General features: G+C 41.2%; 1 protein-coding gene across 1 annotated transcript in view; it reads right to left on the bottom strand.

Moving 5' to 3' along the window:
- The window catches only part of BCAS4 (breast carcinoma amplified sequence 4), a 45,439-nt gene that overhangs the window by 16,940 nt on the left and 5,771 nt on the right, over window positions 1–22,728 (bottom strand). Inside the window, exons 3-6 of the mRNA XM_081196743.1 lie at window positions 19,854–19,925; window positions 10,745–10,846; window positions 5,628–5,762; window positions 87–188 (exon numbers count right to left, since the gene is read on the bottom strand). Of these exons, the coding sequence (XP_081052869.1) occupies window positions 87–188; window positions 5,628–5,762; window positions 10,745–10,846; window positions 19,854–19,925 (411 nt within the window). The remainder of the gene's footprint in view (window positions 1–86; window positions 189–5,627; window positions 5,763–10,744; window positions 10,847–19,853; window positions 19,926–22,728) is intronic.

Here is a 22,728-nt window from a genome sequence, read left to right on the forward strand (position 1 = left end):
GACTCAGAAATATCTTTTATGTATTCAACAGCGGAAGTTGTTAAAAGCTCCTCTATAGATTGCACACAAGGACCCCTAACCCTTACTTCTCTTTCCTGGAGGTTTCCAGCATTGCTCAATATTGCTTCTGTTAGCCTCCTGTTTTTCATGCACACCAGAGGCAGCTTCTCTGACAGTTTTCCAGTGACCTGATAAGAGACATCAACAAGCTTCTGTTGGCAAGTAGCCAGATCTTTGAGAGTGTCATATGTGCAGTGACAGCAGCAGTGAGACAGCAAAAGGGGCATGGGCTCAGGTGATGCATACCTGCATTAACCAGCTACAGGGCTGCCACTTTTTAATCTAGAAAATTATGGCCAGTCTAATTACATCAGCTAAGGCAAAACTGGGAGTACATGCAACCACGTGTAAGCAAGTGGTGGTTTTTTTTATTATTAGCCTAAGCACAACTTCAAATTAAGGTTGGGGGTTTTTTGGCATACAATGTTTGTGTAATTCAAAAACCTTCATGTGCTGCCTTAAGAAGCCCTTCCTCCCAAAACACAAAGATATTTTTCAAACTGATGACACATGGGATTTTGTTCAGACAGACAGTTCTTCCTTCCCTGAAATATGGATAACAAGCATCTATGTATTATGGACAGGGCTCCAAAATATGAACAACTTAACATGGCCATAGTGCTACCGAATATCTGCAGTATATTGTAGTATTAGAGTGTCCAACCATATAGGACAGGTTGGGAACCTGAAGGCCAGGGGCCAAATGAGGCCACCCAGGTCCTTCTATCTGGTTCTTGGGGCTTGTAGGGGGCTCTCCACTCATGAGGGAATGAAACCTTTGGGCTGGAAAAAGGACAGCTCTGGTTCTGATCCACTCTTACCCATAAGTCTTCAGACCAGTCACTATTTTTCTGTCTTGTCTACCTCCCAGGGATGTTGTGTGGGTAAAATGGGAGGTGAGATAACATTCCATTTAACCTGGGAGAATTAAGAGGATGGGCTTTAAGGAGATGAGACTGCAAATTACTGTATGTGTGAAAACCAAAACTCAGCAGAATACAAACAAAAATTATCATTGAGTGCTTGGTCTACTTTATTAACATTTATATTCAGCTGTTGAATAAGCTTCCAAAATAGTGTAAAAGCCATATTAGAATTTTGATTACATACCTGCATGGTTGATCTCTCACTGAAAAGATTAGCTAGTGAAATAATGAAGAGAAAAGGGCGGAAACATTGCACAAATAGAAAGGAACAATGTCCTACATATATGGGGGAGTGATCGTCCTCTAAATGTCAAATGCATTTAGCAACAATTCAAAAGCAAATCAAAAGCAATAATTTCCAACATAGGTGGAGCCAGTTGCAAAATACTATTGCATCTAGTGCTCTGGTGGACTGGGATAAATATTTTTATTTTGTGAGCAATCAGAAAGATTAAACTGTTGTGCTGTCTTACACTGTTTTGCATGTACATGTGTGGATGCTCCAAAGTCAACCTTAAATCTAGTTCCTTAAATGTTCCAATGGCTTCAACAAAACATTTTACTCATTCAGTTGCAATTCAATGCAACAACTAGGTAAGTTTTAAAACTAACTTTCAAAGTCAACTGAACTAGGATTTCTGACCTAGCTGTTACAGCCCAGATGACCTTATCTGTCTCTAATGTGGTTTAGCTAGTATGATATTGTGAACAAGAAACCTAATCTATCTCTGTCGACAGAAAAAGCAGAAAATATTGCACACTGCTTTGAATTCTTTAGCGGAAGGATAAAATAAAAATGCAACCTTTAAATGTCGGACTTGCTTCTAATCCTACAAGTGACGGTAAACCTAAGGCTAGGGTTTCACACAGACACCATAAGTCAATGTGGTGAGGTTCATGCAGTGGTAACTTTGCCCAAGTTCACACATGAAAGTTCATCATTCATTGATCAGGTGTTATCATCCAATCTGATGCTCCTGCCACCACACCTACATCGAGCTGATCTCCACCACTATCCCTCTCAGCAAGCCGCAGCAATGCTCAGCATTGGGAAGTCAGGCATGTCCCACCAACCACTGCTGAGATCAAACTAAACAATAGTTTTCAACTGAGACAATTAAAACATTCTGTTGACTGCCTTCAAATACTCAGTAACTATGTGATGAGAAACCTCGAGATACTAAATTTTCTGCTAACCAGTTCAAAGGTTCTTTTCATGCGTGACAATAAACTCTGAGATTCTCTCCTACTATTGTGTGAATGTTGCTAACGTGGAGGGAAATGCAGAAGGATTTTTAACTTGAAAGTACATTTTAGCCAATATAGATTTTCCATTTGCATAGCAGCCCTATGTAAGCAGAACACTTAGCCTAGTATGTAAAATTGGCATTCTTTTTGCATTTCCAGAGTTGGGTGCTGTACTGAAAACATGTTATGCAGCTGTATGAATGTGCCCTGAGCTACATAACTTCAACTAGAAGCCCATTTTAAATATCACTGCAGTAGCAATGATTTTGCATTAACTGACCTCTGTGTTGGCACTTCAGAAAATTATACACCAAAAAACACCACCACAAACTGGCTTATAAGTACTGTATAAACCAAATTTACTAGAATAATAGCTAGAATAGACTTATAACCATTCAAACAACAAACATACTAAGGTGCCATGTGCAAGACAAAGCCTGGAGATACTGTAAACATGGAGTGGATAAATGTACAACTCTATCTTAACAAGTTACATGAACAGTAAACATTATACAGACTGAATAAATGAACCGTTCAACAAGCAGCGTAAGTCCAATCACGGAACGGCAACCCCGTGCTGCCACAACGGCAAGGGTAGCACTGGAGAATATGAAAAGTTTTTTCAGAGCTGTTTTTCCAAAGATTGAACTGGATGAGATGTTCTTCAATGAGTCTTGAGTTGGAAACACAAAGTCGTGTACATGGATCAATCAGGGGAAGGCAAATTAAAGCCACCACCCTGGTGAGAATAACACAAGTAGGCAAAAGGAGACCTGTTCTCCGGATATATTACAGGTTTCGCTACATGCTTCATCAGTCCGAAAAGCTGCATGATACAAAATAACACTCCAATTACAATGTGTGGTAAACCATAAAAATTAGAAAATATCAGTCTCAAACTGTACCTTACCCAATCTTACAAAATGGTTTGCTCAGGATAAAGAAGGTATTCACAGGCACAGCTAGTGTTCAGACTCATAACAAGCAGTTAAATACAATACAGGTGTATAGAATCAATCATCACATGATTACATGGTTAAAGGTGCAGCATCGCTTTTCTGTTACAACCAAACAACAGTATACATATTAACTCATACATAGCATCCTAGATCGAATTCAGTATTCAAACTCTTTTGATATAAGGTTCCTAACTGAAATATTAATTTATACTCCTTTTGTAACAAGGCTCTTCGTATATCTATGGTTCTAAAAGGTAGTTTTTTAAAGGTCGACAAGATAAAAAAAAACTCAGATCATTCTCTGTATGGGCTGCTTGCTGGAAATGCTGGACTAATGGGAAGTCTAAACATAAGATACGTATTTTGGACCTATGTTCAGAAATTCTGGTCTTGCAACAGTTCACAAATTGTTCAACTAAAAACTGTGTATATTGTATCCGCTGCACTTGTGGGCTGTTATGTGTAGGCAGTACCATTCGTGCAATTAGGACCAGATTTGCCTTCCCGTGATTGATCCATGTACACGGCTTTGTGTTTACAACTTAAGACCCATTTGAAGAACATCTCATCCAGTTCAATCTTTGAAAAACAGCTCTGAATTCCCCCCCCCCCATATTCTCCATTGTGCTACCCTTCCCATTGTGGCGGCACGGGGTTGCCGTTCCGTGATTGGACTTACGCTACTTGTTGAACGGTTCATTTATTCAGTCTATAATGTTTATTGTACATGTAACTTGTTAAGATAGAGTTGTACATTTATCCACTCCATGTTTACAGTATCTCCAGGCTTTGTCTTGAACATGGCACTTTAGTATGTTTGTTGTTTGAATGGTTATAATTCTATCTCTATTCTAGCTATTATTCTAGTAAATTTGGTTGATACTTACAAGCCAGTTTGTGGTGGTGTTGTTTTGTTGTATTATTATCGTCACCACATTTGATACTTTGTGTATATACTTCAGAAAATTAAACAGGATTTTAAAGCAGACATATTGCTTTAAAGTTCAAGGTGAAAATAACCCTCAAAAAGTTCACCTTTCTACAACTCTTTCAAAATGTATTTGCAGGAAATACATTATATTTTAAACTATAAGAGATCTGTCCACAATTCTTTTCTGTTTAAAGAAGATGGCAGAGCTTTTAAGAGCACGGCAAAATGAGTCATTAGCAAGGAACAGAACAAAACCACATTCACCTACAAACAACCTGAATATGAAGTCATCTCATCACAGAGATGACCTGGCAACAGCTTACTGTGCTCTAACAAAATCCAGGATAGACTGCTGCAATGAATTATACATGGGGCTATCTCTGAAAAGTGTTTGTACTTTCAACAAATTTGGCAGCCAACCTTTTAACCAGCACTGGCTGCTACGAAAACGTTACTCCACTGGTTAAAGATTTGTCAATGGCTTCTGTGTTGTTTCTGAACTCAAGTAAAAGAAATGGTTGCAATATTTATAGTGCTAAACAGCTTGAACCACAGTACGTAAAGACCATCTGCCACATGAACCTGATTTGACAAATTATGTCAGCTTCTGGGGACCCTTCTCTTCAGAAATTAGGGAGATGGCGTTAGAGAGATGGCCTTTTATGAAACTCTACATGTTTACTTCTTGCCTTCATTGCTCTCTTTTGGGAGTCAGGGAGAAGTCTGTCCTATTCTCCCGTACTTTTAGGAGTCCTCTTTTTTTTACTGCTTTTCTGGTCTAATGAATTTATTGAAATTTATAATTTTTGTTTCATTTCTATGGGGTTTTATCTTCATAAGGGCTTTATTTAGATGAAAGGTGGGATAAAAATTGTAAATAAATAGTTAATAGTTTCTTGGTTTGCCTTTGCAAAGCCTGCACACAACTTGGCATAGAAAGAGACTAATCTGGTGATTAAGAAACGGAGGTGTGTAAGGTACATAACTCAAGATTACTTGGGTAAGTGATATGAGCCATCCTTTTGTGGTCGAAATAGAGGTTGTATCCCAATGTCTCAGGTTCACGAACTGCTGCGGACTTGAATTCTAGCAGTGGTATGATGGACCGAATAATCATTTTGTCGGCACTTAAGATGTAAGTGGGAGGTGCATTTGAGGCCACAAATTGCAATTCTAAACAGGGCTCCGTGTCTCTAAAAGTGATTCTCCACCCACTGCCAAAAAGCATCAATTCCAGGGAAGAAAGAAGCACATAGCAACATTCCACAACGCCCTGTTAGCAGTTAATAATTTCATTGTTTTATTCCACTGTATGCAAACCACTCTGGGAGTCCTTTTTTGGCTGAAGATTGGGGTAAAATGCTCTAAATAAATAAATAAATAAATAAATAAATAAATAAATAAATAAAAAGAGTAACACCAGATGAATGGGATAACTGTAAGGAGGTTATTTCAACAGGCATCCCCCGCTCCTCCAATGCATCACAGAACTTTGACACTTACTTTTTTAAATGAAGGTGTAGCTACTGAGCCAAACAGCTTCTGCACAGTGTAGGGAAAGATGGCATGAGCCTTCTCTGCCTCGAGGACTTGTTCTTCTAGGAAAGAGACATGGTGTCCTGCCATTTTCACAAATGCCTAGACATGCCGGAAGAGAATAATAATAATAATAATAATAATAATAATAATAATAATAATAATAATTTAATTATACCCCACCCATCTGGTATATTGTATATTAAAATACAATGGTCTGTTAAACATTAAAAGCTTCCCTAAAGAGAAATAAAGCTAAACAGTCTCTTTTTTTAACTTGGTTTTAGCGCTGCCCCAGTTTTATATCCCAGCTTTAAGAACATCTCCCCAGGGTCCCTGCTTCCTGGATCCAAACTACAACTACAAATGGATCCAAACTACAAGAAAGAAGCTTCCACCTAAACATTAGGAAGAACTTCCTGACAGTAAGAGCTGTTCGACAGTGGAATTTGCTGCCAAGGAGTGTGGTGGAGTCTCCTTCTTTGGAGGTCTTTAAGCAGAGGCTTGACAACCATATGTCAGGAGTGCTCTGATGGTGTTTCCTGCTTGGCAGGGGGTTGGACTCGATGGCCCTTGTGGTCTCTTCCAACTCTATGATTCTATGATTCTATGATTCTATTCTATGATTCTATGATTCCTCCAATAACTCAGAGTAGTTTTTTGTGAGCAACGGTCATGCTAAATCAATGCATGACATGTGAAAAGAAGAGGGCTGTACCAATACTCCTCCTAGTCCAAGCACAATTACTATGTATAAAACAGAAAATAATATTTAGAATTTATTGGACTCCACTACATCTGAAGCAGGACAAAGGCTAATAGAGTTCTGCCAAGAGAACAAGCTGGTCATCACAAACACTCTTTTCCAACAACACAAGAGACGACTCTACACATGGACATCACCAGATGGGCAGCATCGAAATCAGATTATATTCTCTACAGCCAAAGATGGAGAAGCTCTATACAGTCAGCAAAAACAAGACCTGGAGCTGACTGTGGCTCAGATCATCAGCTTCTTATAGCAAAATTCAAGCTTAAACTGAAGAAAGTAGGAAAAACCACTGGGCCGGTAAGATACAATCTAAGTTAAATCCCTTATGAATACACAGTGGAAGTGAGGAACAGGTTTAAGGATTTAGATTTGGTGGACAGAGTGCCTGAAGAACTATGGATGGAGGCTCATAACATTATACAAGAGGCAGCAACTAAAACCATCCCAATGAAAAGGAAATGCAAGAAAGCAAAGTGGCTGTCCAACGAGGCCTTACAAATAGCGGGGGAGAGAAGGCAAGCAAAATGCGAGGGAGATAGTGAAAGATACAGGAAATTGAATGCAGATTTCCAAAAAATAGCAAGGAGAGACAAGAAGGCCTTCTTAAACGAGCAATGCAAAGAAATAGAGGGAAACAATAGAATGGGAAAAACCAGAGATCTGTTCAAGAAAATTGGAGATATGAAAGGAACATTTTGTACAAAGATTTCCATAATAAAAGACAAAAGTGGAAAGGACCTAACAGAAGCAGAAGACATCAAGAAGAGGTGGCAAGAATACACAGAGGAACTATACCAGAAAGAAATGGATGTCTCGTATACCCCAGGTAGTGTGGTTGCTGACCTTGAGCCGGACATCATGGAGAGTGAAGTCAAATGGGCCTTAGAAAGCACTGCAAATAACAAGGCCAGTGGAAGTGATGGTATTCCAGCTGAACTATTTAAAATTTTAAAAGATGATGCTGTCAAGGTGCTACACTCAATATGCCAGCAAATTTGGAAAGCTCAGCAGTGGCCAGAGGATTGGAGAAGATCAGTCTACATCCCAATCCCAAAGAAGGGCAGTGCCAAAGAATGCTCCAACTACCGCACAATTTCACTCATTTCACACGCTAGCAAGGTTATGCTTAAAATTCTACAAGGAAGGCTCAAGCAGTATGTGGACCGAGAACTCCCAGAAGTGCAAGCTGGATTTAGAAGAGGCAGAGGAACCAGAGACCAAATTGCAAACATGCGCTAGATTATGGAGAAAGCTAGAGAGTTCCAGAAAGACATCTACTTCTGCTTCATTGACTATGCAAAAGCCTTTGACTGTGTCAACCACAGCAAACTATGGCAAGTTCTTAAAGAAATGGGAGTGCCTGATCACCTCATCTGTCTCCTGAGAAATCTCTATGTGGGACAAGAAGCTACAGTTAGAACTGGATATGGAACAACTGATTGGTTCAAAACTGGGAAAGGAGTACGGCAAGGCTGTATATTGTCCCCCTGCTTATTTAAATTATATGCAGAATTTATCATGCGAAAGACAGGGCTGGATGAATCCCAAGCCTGAATTAAGATCGCCGGAAGAAATATCAACAACCTCAGATATGCAGATGACACAACCTTGATGGCAGAAAGTGAGGAGGAATCAAAGAACCTCTTAATGAGGGTGAAAGAAGAGAGCGCAAAATATGGTCTGAAGCTCAACATCAAAAAAACGAAGATCATGGCCACTGGTCCCATCACCTCCTGGCAAATAGAAGGGGAAGAAATGGAGGCAGTGAGAGATTTTACTTTCTTGGGCTCCATGATCACTGCAGATGGTGACAGCAGTCACGAAATTAAAAGACGCCTGCTCCTTGGGAGAAAGGCGATGGCAAACCTAGACAGGATCATTAAAAGCAGAGATATTACCTTACCAACAAAGGTCTGTATAGTTAAAGCCATGGTTTTCCCAGTAGTGATATATGGAAGTGAGAGCTGGACCATAAAGAAGGCTGATTGCCGAAGAATTGATGCTTTTGAATTATGGTGCTGGAGGAGACTCTTGAGAGTCCCATGGACTGCAGGAAGATCAAACCTCTCCATTCTGAAGGAAATCAGCCCTGAGTGCTCACTGGAAGGACAGATCCTGAAGCTGAGGCTCTAATACTTTGGCCACCTCATGAGAAGAGAAGACTCCCTGGAAAAGACCCTGATGCTGGGAAAAATGGAGGGCACAAGGAGAAGGGGACGACAGAGGACGAGATGGTTGGACAGTGTTCTCGAAGCTACAAACATAAGTCTGACCAAACTGTGGGAGGCAGTGGAAGATAGGAGTGCCTGGCGTGCTCTGGTCCATGGGGTCACGAAGAGTCGGACACGACTAAACGACTAAACAACAACAACAACATCTGTACAGAAAAGGATTGTCAAAAACAGCATTTTCTTGGAGATGTAATAAGGATAATGCTTCTTTAAAATACATGTTTTTACAATGTCCTATACTTACTAGGTTTGGGGAGAAAGTAGTGAATTATGTAAACAGGAGTGTATGAAAAAAGCTAAAATGTTCAGAGGATAATATTCTTTTGAACTACATACCTACTATATGGAATTTGACAACTGGACATCAATAAAAATAAAAATATCTTACAGCATATCTAAAAGCATAATAAAAACATCAAGCATTAAAAACCTCCTGATTCTCCTTGACATCTGATGGGAGGGCGTTTCACAGTGAGGGTGCCACTACTGAGAAGGCACTCTGTCTGGCTCCAAGTAACTTCGCTTCTCATAGTGAGGGAACCAGAAGAAGACCCTTGGAGGAGGACCTCAGTGTCCGGGATGAGCAATTAATGAATTCATCAATGAATTCCCTGTGCCCTTACTATGGCCAAAAGACTGATATTGCTGCACTAGAAAGATAAATGTGCAGATCAAAGGACTGAAGATCTGACTACACTTGCCACCTATGAGTGGATTGCTTACAGATGTGGACTTTTGCATGGGCACTTTCAAATGCTTTAATAAACTATAATAAGAAATGCAAATAGGTTCCTTCAACTATCATACACATAAATAATGCTAACTTTCCAAGCTCAATTGTGCTAGGAAGAATTTCCATCAGTGCACACAAGAGGTTGGGTTTGAAATTTAAGAATTTACAGTCCTGATAATACAAAGACTTCTGAGTCACTTAAAGTGATATTAAACAATGTCATATGTATATTGCCATGTTTTGCTGCAGTAGCAGACTTCCTCACAGCCATTACAAGAGTGTGGCTTGTTAAAAAGAGAACATAATTCTGTTAAGTCATACAACCTTCCCTCACATAAACATCCGGCATTCACAACACACATGCACTGTGGAAGAGAGAAGCAGGCAGATTTGCTACCTAATAGAGTAAAAGTAGACGTATGAATGTTTGTGTGTATTCATTTAGATTCACACACGCAATCCTCATAATACATACATGCACACATTCCCATCTCTCAACAAAACCATTCCCATGCAACTACAGTAGTAACTCGGGTTAAGTACTTAATTCGTTCCGGAGGTCCGTTCTTAACCTGAAACCGTTCTTAACCTGAAGCACAAGTTTAGCTAATGGGGCCTCCTGCTGCTGCCGCGCCGCCGGAGCACGATTACTGTTCTCATCCTGAAGCAAAGTTCTTAACCCAAGGTACTATTTCTGGGTTAGCGGAGTCTGTAACCTGAAGCGTATGTAACCTGAAGCGTATGTAACTCGAGGTACCACTGTATCACATACATAGAACATTCACATTTTCAGTCTATCAGTTGACTTCAGGATTGGTTCAGCAGAGAAGGCATCAGGTAGCACAAATTAACTGTACACTCCTCAAAGTGCCCTTAGGCCCTGTATGTAAATTCTAACAGTTCTGAGTAGTTAGAATATTTATAAATGTTCCATGGATGAATCAATGGCCTAAGAGGTCTCATTTCAATCTACTGAACCCAGAGTTCTTGTAGCCAATAGCTATGAAGATTTCAAAGACTGCAGATTGTATTTACCTGAGTTTTTATTACCTGGTTTGTTTGGGGGGTTTTTTGGGGGGGGAGGCTGACAAAAGCATTATATTACTGCAACTCTGCATGTTCTAGGCTTTAGTTTGATGCTTCACTGACCTCTTCACAGCATTCAAAAAACATGCAACAAGAATTAAAAGCTTCATCGTATCAGTCCTGCAGAGAGCTGAATAATGTTTTCATGTTTCTAGGCATCAGCACCAGATTTCTAGGCTCACTTTTAAATCTTCAACACAAACGGAGAAAAGAACTTTCACATGCATATTCTTTGGGACAATTACTTGATGTGATAACAAACCTCTAGCTTATCCACTTTGGTATAGATGCTGTTCATTTCTATCACCTTGGCTTTAATTAGTGGAATTGCCTCGTCCAAGAGTTGGGATGTATTGCTTCTAATCTGTATAGAAAAAAAGGGAAAGAAATCTGCATCAGAAAGCACTAACAATAAATACCAGACATATTTCACTCACTATTTAGAAACTGAAGTACTATTACTGTGTTTTATTTATTATATCAGTACTGTGTGCTTCCTTAAGAAAGTTAGCTTATGCGTATAAATCTCCTGATGGCCTCCCATTCAGTCCACATCTACATATCCTCAATGATGCTACAGTATCAAGTGCTCCGTTATGAATTGAGAACCATGAAAATATTCTCCAGATGTTGCTGCACTACATCTCCTGTTACTTGATGAGAGTACAACAACGTCGAGAGGACCACTGGTTCCCTACCTTTGCTTTTGAATCTGGGCACACGCATTTGCAACAAAAAAACACATGTTTTCACACAACAATATAGCTATTTGGCTTTCTGTTCACCCTTGTAGGAGAATGAATGCCATGTGTATCAAGTGAACCTTGGGCATTCTCTAACTGACAATTAGTTGCCTTCAAAGCTATCCAGTGAAGACTCTGAATAATGTTAAGATAACATATTCTTTACTATAGCACTGCGGAACCTGAAGCGCTCCAGATGTTGTCAGACTCCAGCTTCCATCTGTTCCACGTAGCATGGCCAATGGTCAGGGACAGTGGGCGTTGTAGTTATGAAATATCTGGAAGGCCTCCCATTTCCCACCCTGCTTTACACCAACAAAAGATGAAGCAGACAAAGGTGGTATCATCACCATTTGACATCCCTTTGAACCAGGTCTTTGTTGTCCAAACATTTACAAAAGCAACAGAGCACTTCACGGACTAAACAAAGTTATAATGCATAAACCATGGATAGGCAAACTAAGGCCCAGGGGCCGGATCCGGCCCAATCACCTTCTAAATCCGGCCCACAGACAGTCCAGGAATCAGCGTGTTTTTACATGAGTAGACTGTGCCCTTTTATTTAAAATGCATTTCTGGGTTATTTGTGGGGCATAGGAATTAGTTCATTCCCCCCGCCAAAAAAATATATATACGGGGTACCTCTGGTTAAGTACTTAATTCGTTCCAGAGATCCGTTCTTAACCTGAAACTGTTCTTAACCTGAAGCACCACTTTAGCTAATGGGGCCTCCTGCTGCCGCCGCACCGCCAGAGCCCGATTTCTGTTCTTATCCTGAAGCAAAGTTCTTAACCTGAAGCACTATTTCTGGGTTAGCGGAGTGTGCAACCTGAAGTGTATGTAACCTTAAGCATATGTAACCCGAGGTACCACTGTAGTCCAGCCCCCCACAAGGTCTGAGGGACAGCGGACTGGCCCCCTGCTGAAAAACTTTGCTGACTCCTGACATCTCTAATCCATGAAATCTTATGCTATAATAAGAATGTTAGTACTTGAGGTGCTTCAGAACTCTGTTGTTTTTGCAGCAGCAAACAAGCATGGGTAACTCCCTGGAAATATTTAAAAATCTTTGGTTCAAGGACAAGGAAACGGAGCAGAGGTTAGAAACTGACCCTTAATTTACCAAAGATAAGCAAGCGAAGGTTGCTTGTTAGTGTTGAAAGAAGCAACCTCAAAAGGCCTTTTGCAAAGCCAATGTAAGTACATTGAAAAGAAATGCAGTTTGAAATGTAGACAAAACAAGGAGATATTAATCTACAGAAGAACACTAAAGGTAAGCCCTATAAGGTCAAAACAGGCATCTTCCTCCAGATGCAGAAATATATAAGAATCAAAGAATGATAGAACTATACTGTTGGAAGGGACCACGAGGATCATCTGCTTCAGCCCCCTGCAATGCAGAAATCTGTTCCTCAAGAAACAGAACATCTTTTTGCCAGAGATTAGCAGGTTGAATTAAGAACCATACCAACAAAGAAACCAACATAGAAATATGCAGCAAGCCCTTATTTACGCCTCACCCTTGCACCCCCTTTGCTAAAAAAGAAATTCCATTCTATCCTCCTCTCTTAGATAAAAGAGTGTGTTGTGAACTCTGATGGGATCTTTTCTTCTCTCCTCTCCTCCCTTCCCCCATGGCAGGTTCTTGAAAAATAACATAATCCCTTTTCCCCGGGAGTAGCCAAAACAAACATGCGATGGTCACCTCCAGGCTTGACTACTGCAATTCGCTCTACACGGGGCTGCCCTTGAAGCTGTCCCAGAAACTCCAGCGGATGCAGAATGCTGCAGCGAGGCTCCTCACAGGGTCTCTGCCATGGGAGTATATTCACCCAGTGCTTTTCCACCTGCATTGGCTCCTGGTGGAGTACAGGGTCAGATTTAAGGTGCTGGTTTTGACTTTTAAAGCTCTTCACGGCCTAGGACCCTCGTACCTACGGGACCGCCTCTCCTGGTATGCCCCACGGAGGACCTTAAGGTCCATATATAGCAACACCCTAGAGGTCCCGAGCCCTAAGGAAGTTAGATTAGCCTCAACCAGAGCCAGGGCCTTCTCAACACTGGCTCCGGCCTGGTGGAATGCTCTGTCTCTTGAGACCAGGGCCCTGCGGGATCTGATCTCTTTCCGCAGGGCCTGTAAGACAGACTTGTTCCACCTGGCCTTTGGCTCAGAATCAGTTTGATTCCCTCCCCCTTTTTCTTTTTCCTTTTTCCTCCTATGATGAGATTCCTCCCTAATTGTTTTAATGTTGTATCTTAATCTTTTAAATTGTATTTTAATCAACTTGTTTTTATTATCGGTTGTTAGCCGCCCTGAGCCCAGTCTTGGCTGGGGAGGGCGGGGTATAAATATATTATTATTATTATTATTATTATTATTATTATTATTATTATTATTATTATTATTATACTGAGCAAGGTAGGTCCTCCTAACTATCCCAATTGGTATTGGGTGAGTGGGTGAGAAGAGAGAGCAGAGGGTTCTGTGTTTATCAGGGAAACAACCAGTATGAAGAAGTTGCCACTGCTACATGAGGGAGAATGTCTTTGATTTTTTTTATAAAGAGGAGGCAATCTTTGACTTCAAAATACTTTTAGAAAAAACATCCCTTGATATTTTTGTTTCTTCTTGCCCACATTATTTTTGTCCCACTGATCTGACACAGGATGAGAGAAGGCAGTAAAGTCTTTGTGTGTGCTGGTGTGTGTGTCTGCCTGTGTTGAGACAGAATGACGGTTCTATTTTCCCTTTCCTCTTTTGTGTCTACACATTTCCCGCAGTGAGCCTCAAGCTTGCACACACGGCCCTTCCCAGCCAGCATGGCTGCAACAATTACTCTGGACATTTTCACTTCTGTTTTAGACCAACCAGTTTGCTGTGATATTCACACTCAGGCAAACCGTAGTACAGTGGAACCTTGGGTTACGTACCGTCCTCCTTACAAATGCTTCAGGTAATGAGCTCCGCTAACCCAGAGGTAGATGTCCCTAGTTGCAAACTTTGGCCCGGAATGCAAGCGGAAGTTGCGCACCAGAGACGCAGCAGCAGCGGGAGGCCCCATTAGCAAAAGCGCTTCTCATGTTAAGAAGGGTTTCGGCTTAAGAATGGACCTCCGGAACAGATTAGTAAGTTCATAACCACTGTAGTCTTAATTATGGTTGGTGGAAACAAGTCACCTTCAAAAACACAGGAACGGCTCACATGTAACACTAAACCAGCCTTCACAGATCCAGCGGCCTCCTGACGTTTTGGTCTACAACTCCCAGTTGGTGAACCCTATGCCGAACCATCAGGAGTGAACAAAAAAAAAAAAAAAAAGAAAAAGAAAAAAAGAAAGCGAAGATGTAGAGATCCCAAAACATGACTGATGGATGCCAAGATGGACTTAGGTATAAAACAGCCCAGTGTGCCGACTTCCGGGTTAGCGCGATCGGCTAATGGCGGATTCCCTCCGAGCTCCGGAGGGAATCTGCTCGACAGGGGCCGGGTCTTGCCGCGCCGGCGACGCGGGGACCCTTAAAAACCACGGGCGCGGATGCCCGTGGGCATGGTGACTCGGCGGGCACCGTTAGCACCCTCCCGATCCGCGGAGGAGCCTTTTTAAAGGCTACGGAACGGGTGACGGGGAGCGGCGTGGTGCTGTGAGTATTCTGCTTCCCCTGCCGAGCGAAGCCGCATGCCATTTGTCGGAGAGCGCTGACTTCTTCCTTTTAAAATTTGGACTCAAAATCAAGAACAACAACCCGTGAGTAATTTGGAAATTGGACTAAAACTATTTCTTTGTGGATTTGGCACGAGCAGGGGAGGTGCAAAGAGGAAGTCCGTCTCCCCCCCATTGTAAACAGTTTAAAGCAAGGACTTGCCAACTAAGGTTGCGTGAAGAGCTGGTTTTTTTCCCCTGATTGGATAAAAGTTATTAATTCCACGGATTTAAAAATCTAAGTTACTGTGCTGGAGGACAATAGTTTATTTGTTTAGATTAAGTGCCACTCTTCTTGAGACCGGGAGTAGCCCGTGAAAAGAGCCTGCTGAGGGTTTACAGAAGACTTTGACAGCTGTCAAATTAGCTGTCAAAGTCGGAAAAAACTGGAAGCTTTGGTTTAGCCGGTTATATTGTTACAAAGTATTGAAAATAAAGAAAGATTGATACAAATAAATTTGACTTTTGGATCGGAAGAGAAAGGAATACTAAGTAACCAGAATCCCTCTAGAGGGGATTCACGGACACTACAAGAATGGAAATAGGTCGGAAAATTCTGGCAGATTTGGATGAGGTCGTCTTTCTCATGGGAAAGCTGCGAAAGATGTACGAGCAAGGCCATGTTTTGTCTACAAGTCCTACAAAACCGAAGTCAACAGTAAACATACCCTCTGAGCTGGAAAAGGACTTGATGTTCAAAACACAGGCAGCTGGACAGGAAAAGAAACCAAAGACTGAAGAGGAGGAAAATATACTTGCTGAACAGGAGGAGCAGAAAGGAGGGGTGGCCGAAATGTTACAGAAGGTAAACGAGAGCCGGAGGCCTGTCAAGATGACTTCAAGCTCGACCAAGGTGGAAGCTGGAGTCTTTGGGACACATGGATTTAAGAAACAGAATTTGAGCTCCACCTTCAAACAAGTAGGCCTGGCTGGAAGGATTATGGACATTATTGAGAGAGTGCCTCTTCAAGTTTGGGTGTCAATCATAAGGGACTTTCAAAGAAGCCGGCTGAAAGGGACTGAGAGAGATTTCAGAGCCTCGGGCATAAGGTCACCAGGCTAAATAGATGGACTAATGGACTATGGTTTGGGATCGAAACTGGGGAGAGAAGGGTGGGGTTTGGGAGTCCAAAGGGGGCCTGATCTTTTTTTACGCTGTATTAAATTTTATGTTGTTTATCATTATAAGAATGGGGAATTCGTGGAAGGGAAATAGGGTCAACCTTAGAAAAAGTTTTCCTTTTTTACATATGATTAAGGTATATAATTTAAAAGTTGTTTTATAAACTGAACTTAAATATAATAATGAATTAAGGGATAAAATCTATTATAAAGAAATACATTAACAAATTAAGATTAAGACACTAGGGATAAAAACTTGTTGGACAAATAATTGGATTTGGAATACAAGAAGGGGAGGTGAGGGGAAGTCGTGAAAAGAAGTTATTGAAAAGAGATGTTAAAGGTGGAATTTTTTCTTTTGTGTTTTTTTTTGCTTTTTTGTTTTGTTTTGTGTACCTTTTGAAACTTTAATAAATATTATTTTTTTAAAAAAATAAAACAGCCCAGTGTGCCATTCTACCTCTAAACCCTTCTGCTTTGTAGTTTAAACAAAATAAGTCTCACCAGGTTTACTATGTTCAGGAAATCTAGCGTCCCTGGGCTAGAAATCATTACATCAGTAGGCTGTTTTTTAAAACCCTCAAAACATGAGACTTTGCTGATTAGTTCTGTTTCACAAACCCTGCTGATCAAGGCTCTCACATCTACAAATACATGAATTTGATAAAAATGTATGGCCGTGTAAAGAAAATCTGATGTCATACATGTCTAATGTGATGGATCTCATTTTATACATTTATAGAACCAGCACTCTCAGTTCAGCCACATCTTTGCCCAAAGATTGTTTGAAGTTAGGATTCTCATAAATCATAGGAACCAACAAATTTATGCAAATATATAAAGAACCATTGAGCCCAATAACTGTAACAACTAAACACACCCAGAGAAGCAGGATACTGAAAGCAGTGAAACAAATTAATGTAGAATGTTTTATTGAATCACTAATTAAAACGATGCATCCATTTCTTCATGACAACAAACAATTCCTTGGTTTGTTTTTATGTGCAAAAATTGGAATGAATCTGAAAGATGACATGAAATTTTATTGGATACTATTTCATACACTGCTGAAAGGAAGCTGCCACTACAGGTATTTAGCACTGCCAAGCACAAATTCAGCAGACTAAGCATAATGCTTTGATGCTGCCAGATCAGGTCAATAATTTGTATACAGCCTAATTATTCATACTTCAGATTCTCTAAAAATGTTTTCATGGGTAGAGCAAAGATGAAGCAAGCAAACACCCCCATTGAAGAAAGGGATGGGGGGGGTATCGAGGGAGCACTCAGTTTATTGAACCAACTTAAGTGATTTTTGAAAGTTTTAAATAGCTGAAATGCCAATAAAATGAAGTGTACCTCAAAACTCAGTATAGGCAAAAGTTTCAATTAAACTTTCCCTATAGGAAAAATAAAAAAAGAAGTGGCTATTCCTTCAGTGGCCCTGAAACTTGTAAAAATATTACAGAGCCACAAACTTTAACCATTTTGTTTGAACAGTTCCAAGCTTGAAACCTAAAGCACTATAATAAGATTGATCAGAATAAACCTTTGGCCACTTGCAGAGTTGAATCAATTTTCAGCATTCATTGAAATATTAAATCAGTAACAGGGAAGTAAGCAACATTGCCGCTGTTCCAGCTGTTATGAGCAACATAACTTTAAAGTCCCAAAAATAGTGGTTTGCGCAATTCCAAGCACTGGTACATACCTTTAAAGGCAGCCCTACATGGCTTGGGACCTGGATAATGCTTTCACCTACATCAACCAGCCTGTACACTAAAATCTTCCCCAAAGGCCTTCCTCTGGGTGCTGCCGCCACCATTTGAAGCAAATGGGAGAGGGCCCTTTTAGTTGTGACAAGTTGCTTGCAGAGACCTCTCCCTATGGAGGTTTGCCTGGCAAGAATGCAGATGTTGTTTAGATTCCCAGGCTTTTAACCTCCACTGTAATTTTCTCCTGCTGCAATAGTTAGTGTTGCCTTCTACTGTTTTTGCTTGTTACTGTTAAGCAAAATTTTGAAATGATGGCAGTGTAAAAATGCTGTCTGCATGTGATAGTGTTGAAAACAATGGCAAAACTGCACTGGAAACCAAAAATCAGATTTAAAAAGATGTAGGATTTTAACTTACTCACCTATGGAGAGTTGTTTTGATTCTTCAAATCACACAACTGTTTTCCAACTTATGTAAACATTTAGACTAGTATCACAACCCTATCTATGATTACTCAAAAGTATCTTCCATTCAATTCAGTGAGGCTTACTTCCAGGTAAGTGGGAAATAAGGATTTTGTGAGCTGCAGCTGTCACGGGGAATTTAGAGGTGGCAGAAGCCAGATACAGTGGTACCTCGGGTTAAGTGCTTAATTCGTTCCGGAGGTCCGTTCTTAACCTGAAACTGTTCCTAACCTGAAGCACCACTTTAGTTAATGGGGCCTCCCACGGCCGCGTGATTTCTGTTCTCATCCTGAAGCAAACTTCTTAACCTGAAGCACTATTTCTGGGTTAGCGGAGTCTGTAACCTGAAGCGTATGTAACCTGAAGCGTGTGTAACCCGAGGTACCCCTGTATCAATAGTTAAACAGAAAGCTAACTTACTGTTTCAGCATACAGTGGTACCTCTGGTTACGTACTTAATTCATTCTGGAAGTCCGTTCTTAACCTGAGGTACCACTTTAGCTAATGAGGCCTCCCGCTGCTGCCAGGTCGCCACGCGATTTCTGTTCTCATCCTGAGGTAAAGTTCTTAACCCAAGGTACTACTTCCAGGTTAGTGGAGTCTGTAACCCAAAGTGTTTGTAACCGGAGGTACCACTGTACTAATTATGTTACAAAAATATTTGATGTCTTTCTTGGGAAGATCTGCTGCAGCATTTCTGCTTTGGGTGGGTTTGAGACATTTCTTCATTTGCACTTTCCTAACTAATTCCTACTAAAAAGGGGCCAAGTTGGGCTGCTGTGACAACATACAGCAATTCCACTTCTCCTAAGCATTTCCAACCGCACTGCACATACAGCAGTGGTGAGGAAAGATGCTAATAGCATTCTTATCAATTGCAGCTTATCACTATTTTGTTGTCTCAAATGAGTTTGCACCTTGTGGCAACCAGATGACTGCATTATTATCAAAGCTATTATTCAGCCACCCCACCCCAAGTCTTAAACCATCAACTGGGGGGACGCCAATCATCGTGACAGGTCAGCATGGAACCTCCTGAGAAATGCGCTTTGCGACCCCACCAAATAATAAGGGCAGCAGTGCTAACAAGCAACTTTTTCCCAAAATGACCTTTGGGTACCTGTTGTACTGAATGCCACCAGACTTTAACCTCTCTGGAAATCTAGAAGAGGGAACATACAGAACGGGGTGTGTGTGTGTGTGTCAGAGTGCTTAAACAACAAAAGCCAGAGAGGCATGGGGATGATCTAGGTTCCTCGATGTGCGTGTGTGTGTTGTAAGGAGCACATTAAATTTACAAGCGGAGAGCACTAGTCTAGGCCCTTAAATATTAGTGCGCCAGAGTGCCACCTTGTGGCTAAACCATCGCTGTAATAAAAAACCATTTCAGGGAAGGTTGTAATCAAGATGGCTGCCTCGGGAAGAGAGAGAGAGAGAGAGAGAGAGAGAGAGAGAGAGAGAGAGAGAGAGAGCGTGTTCCCTCCCTCCCGTCACCACAGCTGCCTGCTGCCTTGCCTGAGCTGCCTGCATGGCTTCTGAAACACTCACAAGATGGCCTCCACAGGAGCCAAACAGAGACAACAGTTACAGTGTTCAAGGTCTACAGAGGTGGAGCTAAGTACATACCAGATCAGTCATGCCACAGAACTCATCCAGTCTTATTAACATCTCTTCTATAGACTCCTCTATTTCTTTCACCTGGAAACAAACAAACAATCTTAAGGAAGTTGCATCTATGAAAGAGCGAGGCGATCGCCTTCCAAGAATAGACATTAGCACGGTCTGCATTTCAATAAAGTTCAGCGATGCCACTCAGTTATTAAAAATAAACGCTGGTAATCAAATAAAATAATCATTTGCCATTTTGCAATTAAGTGTCATGCACAAGCACACAGGCACAAAATCAAAGTTTTTCAAGAAACAGGCTACATTTTCAAAACGGATCGCCTCTGAAGTTTCAAGACTGCCCATGGCAATTCTCAAGCATACGATACCTTCAAATTTTGAGTATTTCCTGCTTGGACAGTCTGCACACATTATAGTTGGTACATTGCTGAGACATAGGTCTACTGTCCGAGCAAAGATCAATTTTTAAAAATGGAAATCACATTTAAGTTGATGATGCTAACTGTTAAAGAACTCAAATTATTTCTCCATTTTACAGCGATCACTCTTGAGAGCCATTTTAGACAAATACAAATCTTAGTTGAGCTTTTAAACTTGGATGTTCACTTCTTTCAGAGTGGGATTTCCAAGGAAGTATTTCTATTGTATAATTAGCAAAAGCAACAGAAACTCTTGGGAAAGGAAAAGAAGTGAGAGGTGGTTTGGCCACTCGCAACATCTACCTTCTCTCTTTTGTGCTGATGGAAGTTTAGAACTTCTGTGTATACTTATAGAATGGTGACATTTTCTCTAAATTTGCTGTTTGGAAGACAATTTCAGAGTTAACAGTCTCAGCAGCCAATCATTCACACTCGTAAAAGTTTGACCACTTTAAAAATTGAACAGGTTACTTAGGGTCTTGAAGTGAATACAGTCATACCTCAGGGGTTGAAGTTGCTTCAGCCTGAGCGCTTTTGGGTTGCGCTCCGCGGCGACCCGGAAGTAACGGAACGCGTTACTTCCAGGTTTCGCTGCTCGCGCATGCGCAGATGGTCAACATGACATCACACGCATGCACAGAAGCAGTGAATCGCGACCCGCGCATGCGCAGACACGGGTTGTGTTTGCTTCAGGATGCGAACGGGGCTCCGGAACGGATGCCGTTCATATCCAGAGGTACCACTGCATAAAGAGAGAATCCTGGTGAAAACTAGTTTTCTCTACCCACCTCTGGATCATCTTAGGACTGGTGTAGACAACCTGGGATACAACCTCAGATTTATAGCCCACTCCACTCAGGGTTGGTAAGTAAATCAAAACGTAATGAAAATAAAGGAAAACCATTAATTTAATTACTTTTTCATAGCATTTCTCAACTTAACCCATAAATAATATGGCCTGAGTCTTAACCCATAGTTGACCAAGGCTGGTAGCTTTGTCACAAACTGCCCTCATGCCAGCATAGATACCTTGTCTTAACCATGGCTCATGCTAACTGAGGTTACCGTTCCAAAATCATATTAAGATCCACACTGACTGCCTATTAGCTTCCAAGCCAAGTTCAAAGATTTGCTGCTGACATATCAGGCCCTAAACAAGCTGGGACCAGTTTCGCAAACTTCCTGCCCCAGTACGGACTAAGGGTGGTATCCAACCAACCTGTTCCACCAGTGCAAGGATTTAATACAGAATAAGTGAATTAGGGTTGCCCACTGTTCAAGATCAAAACCCTCTTTATAATTTCATATAGCGGTTTTGCCACAGAGATATTACCCCTTGGGATAAAAACACAATAGTTATAGTATGGGGATGAAAAACTATAAGACTAAAGGGATTTGATAGGGGGAAAAATCAGTTCTGAAACATTGCCACCAATGTGGTATTGCAGGCTTGTCTTTAAATGTGTAAGGCAACACCTATCAGAACACCTTAACCATCTAGTAAACCAATAGCTTTATCTTAAAACAACGAAACAAAAAATATTCATAGGGAATTCTTCGAAGAAGGTATTTCCTATAATGTCTCTGTGCAAGTATTCAAATAAATATTTTGATTATTTCCATATAGAATTATTTCTATCTCACCAAACATTAAAAGAAACCAATATGGGCAGTGAAAAATATAAAATGATTAATAAGTTTACATCAAGAACTCAATAAATCAGAAGAATAACTCAATTTAACTGGATCACCTCTTAGGGAAAGCATGGGCAAACAAATATGTTTTAAGTAGGCACCTAAACGCCCTGTGGGTTAAATCACAGAGCCTAGGACTTGCCCATCAGAAGGTTGGTGGTTCGAATCCCTGCGAATGGGGTGAGCTCCGGTTGCTCGGTCCCTGCTCCTGCCAACCTAGCAGTTCGAAAGCACGTCAAAGTGCAAGTAGATAAATAGGTACCACTCTGGTGGGAAGGTAAACAGCGTTTCCGTGCACTGCTCTGGTTCGCCAGAAGTGGCTTAGTCATGCTGGCCACATGACCCGGAAGCTGTACGCCGGCTCCCTCGGCCAATACAGCGAGATGAGCGCTGCAACCCCAGAGTCGGTCACGACTGGACCTAATGGTCAGGGGTCCCTTTACCTTTACCTAAACGCCAATACTGTAGGCAGCTGACTACAATTCACTGGGAGCAAATTTCAAACAGCAGGCGACACAACACTAAAAGCCATTTTTGTGTGGACTTAAGAGCATGTAGCACTACTTAAGAGCATTTATTTCAAAGATCCACGTGACCAGACGGAGGTATATAAATCCTGGTGATCCCAATTTGCTTGGGGCTTTATTTGCTAAGAGGAAGACCTTAAGCTTGGCCCGCTAGCTTATTGACAAGTCAGTGCTGTTCTCTCAGCAGTGGTGTTACATGTGGTTGAAAGGACTCCTCCTTGAACAACTTCGCTG

The sequence above is a fragment of the Podarcis bocagei genome (genome assembly GCF_964188305.1).
Source record: "Podarcis bocagei genome assembly, chromosome: 5".
NCBI classification, from domain to species: Eukaryota; Metazoa; Chordata; class Lepidosauria; order Squamata; family Lacertidae; genus Podarcis; species Podarcis bocagei.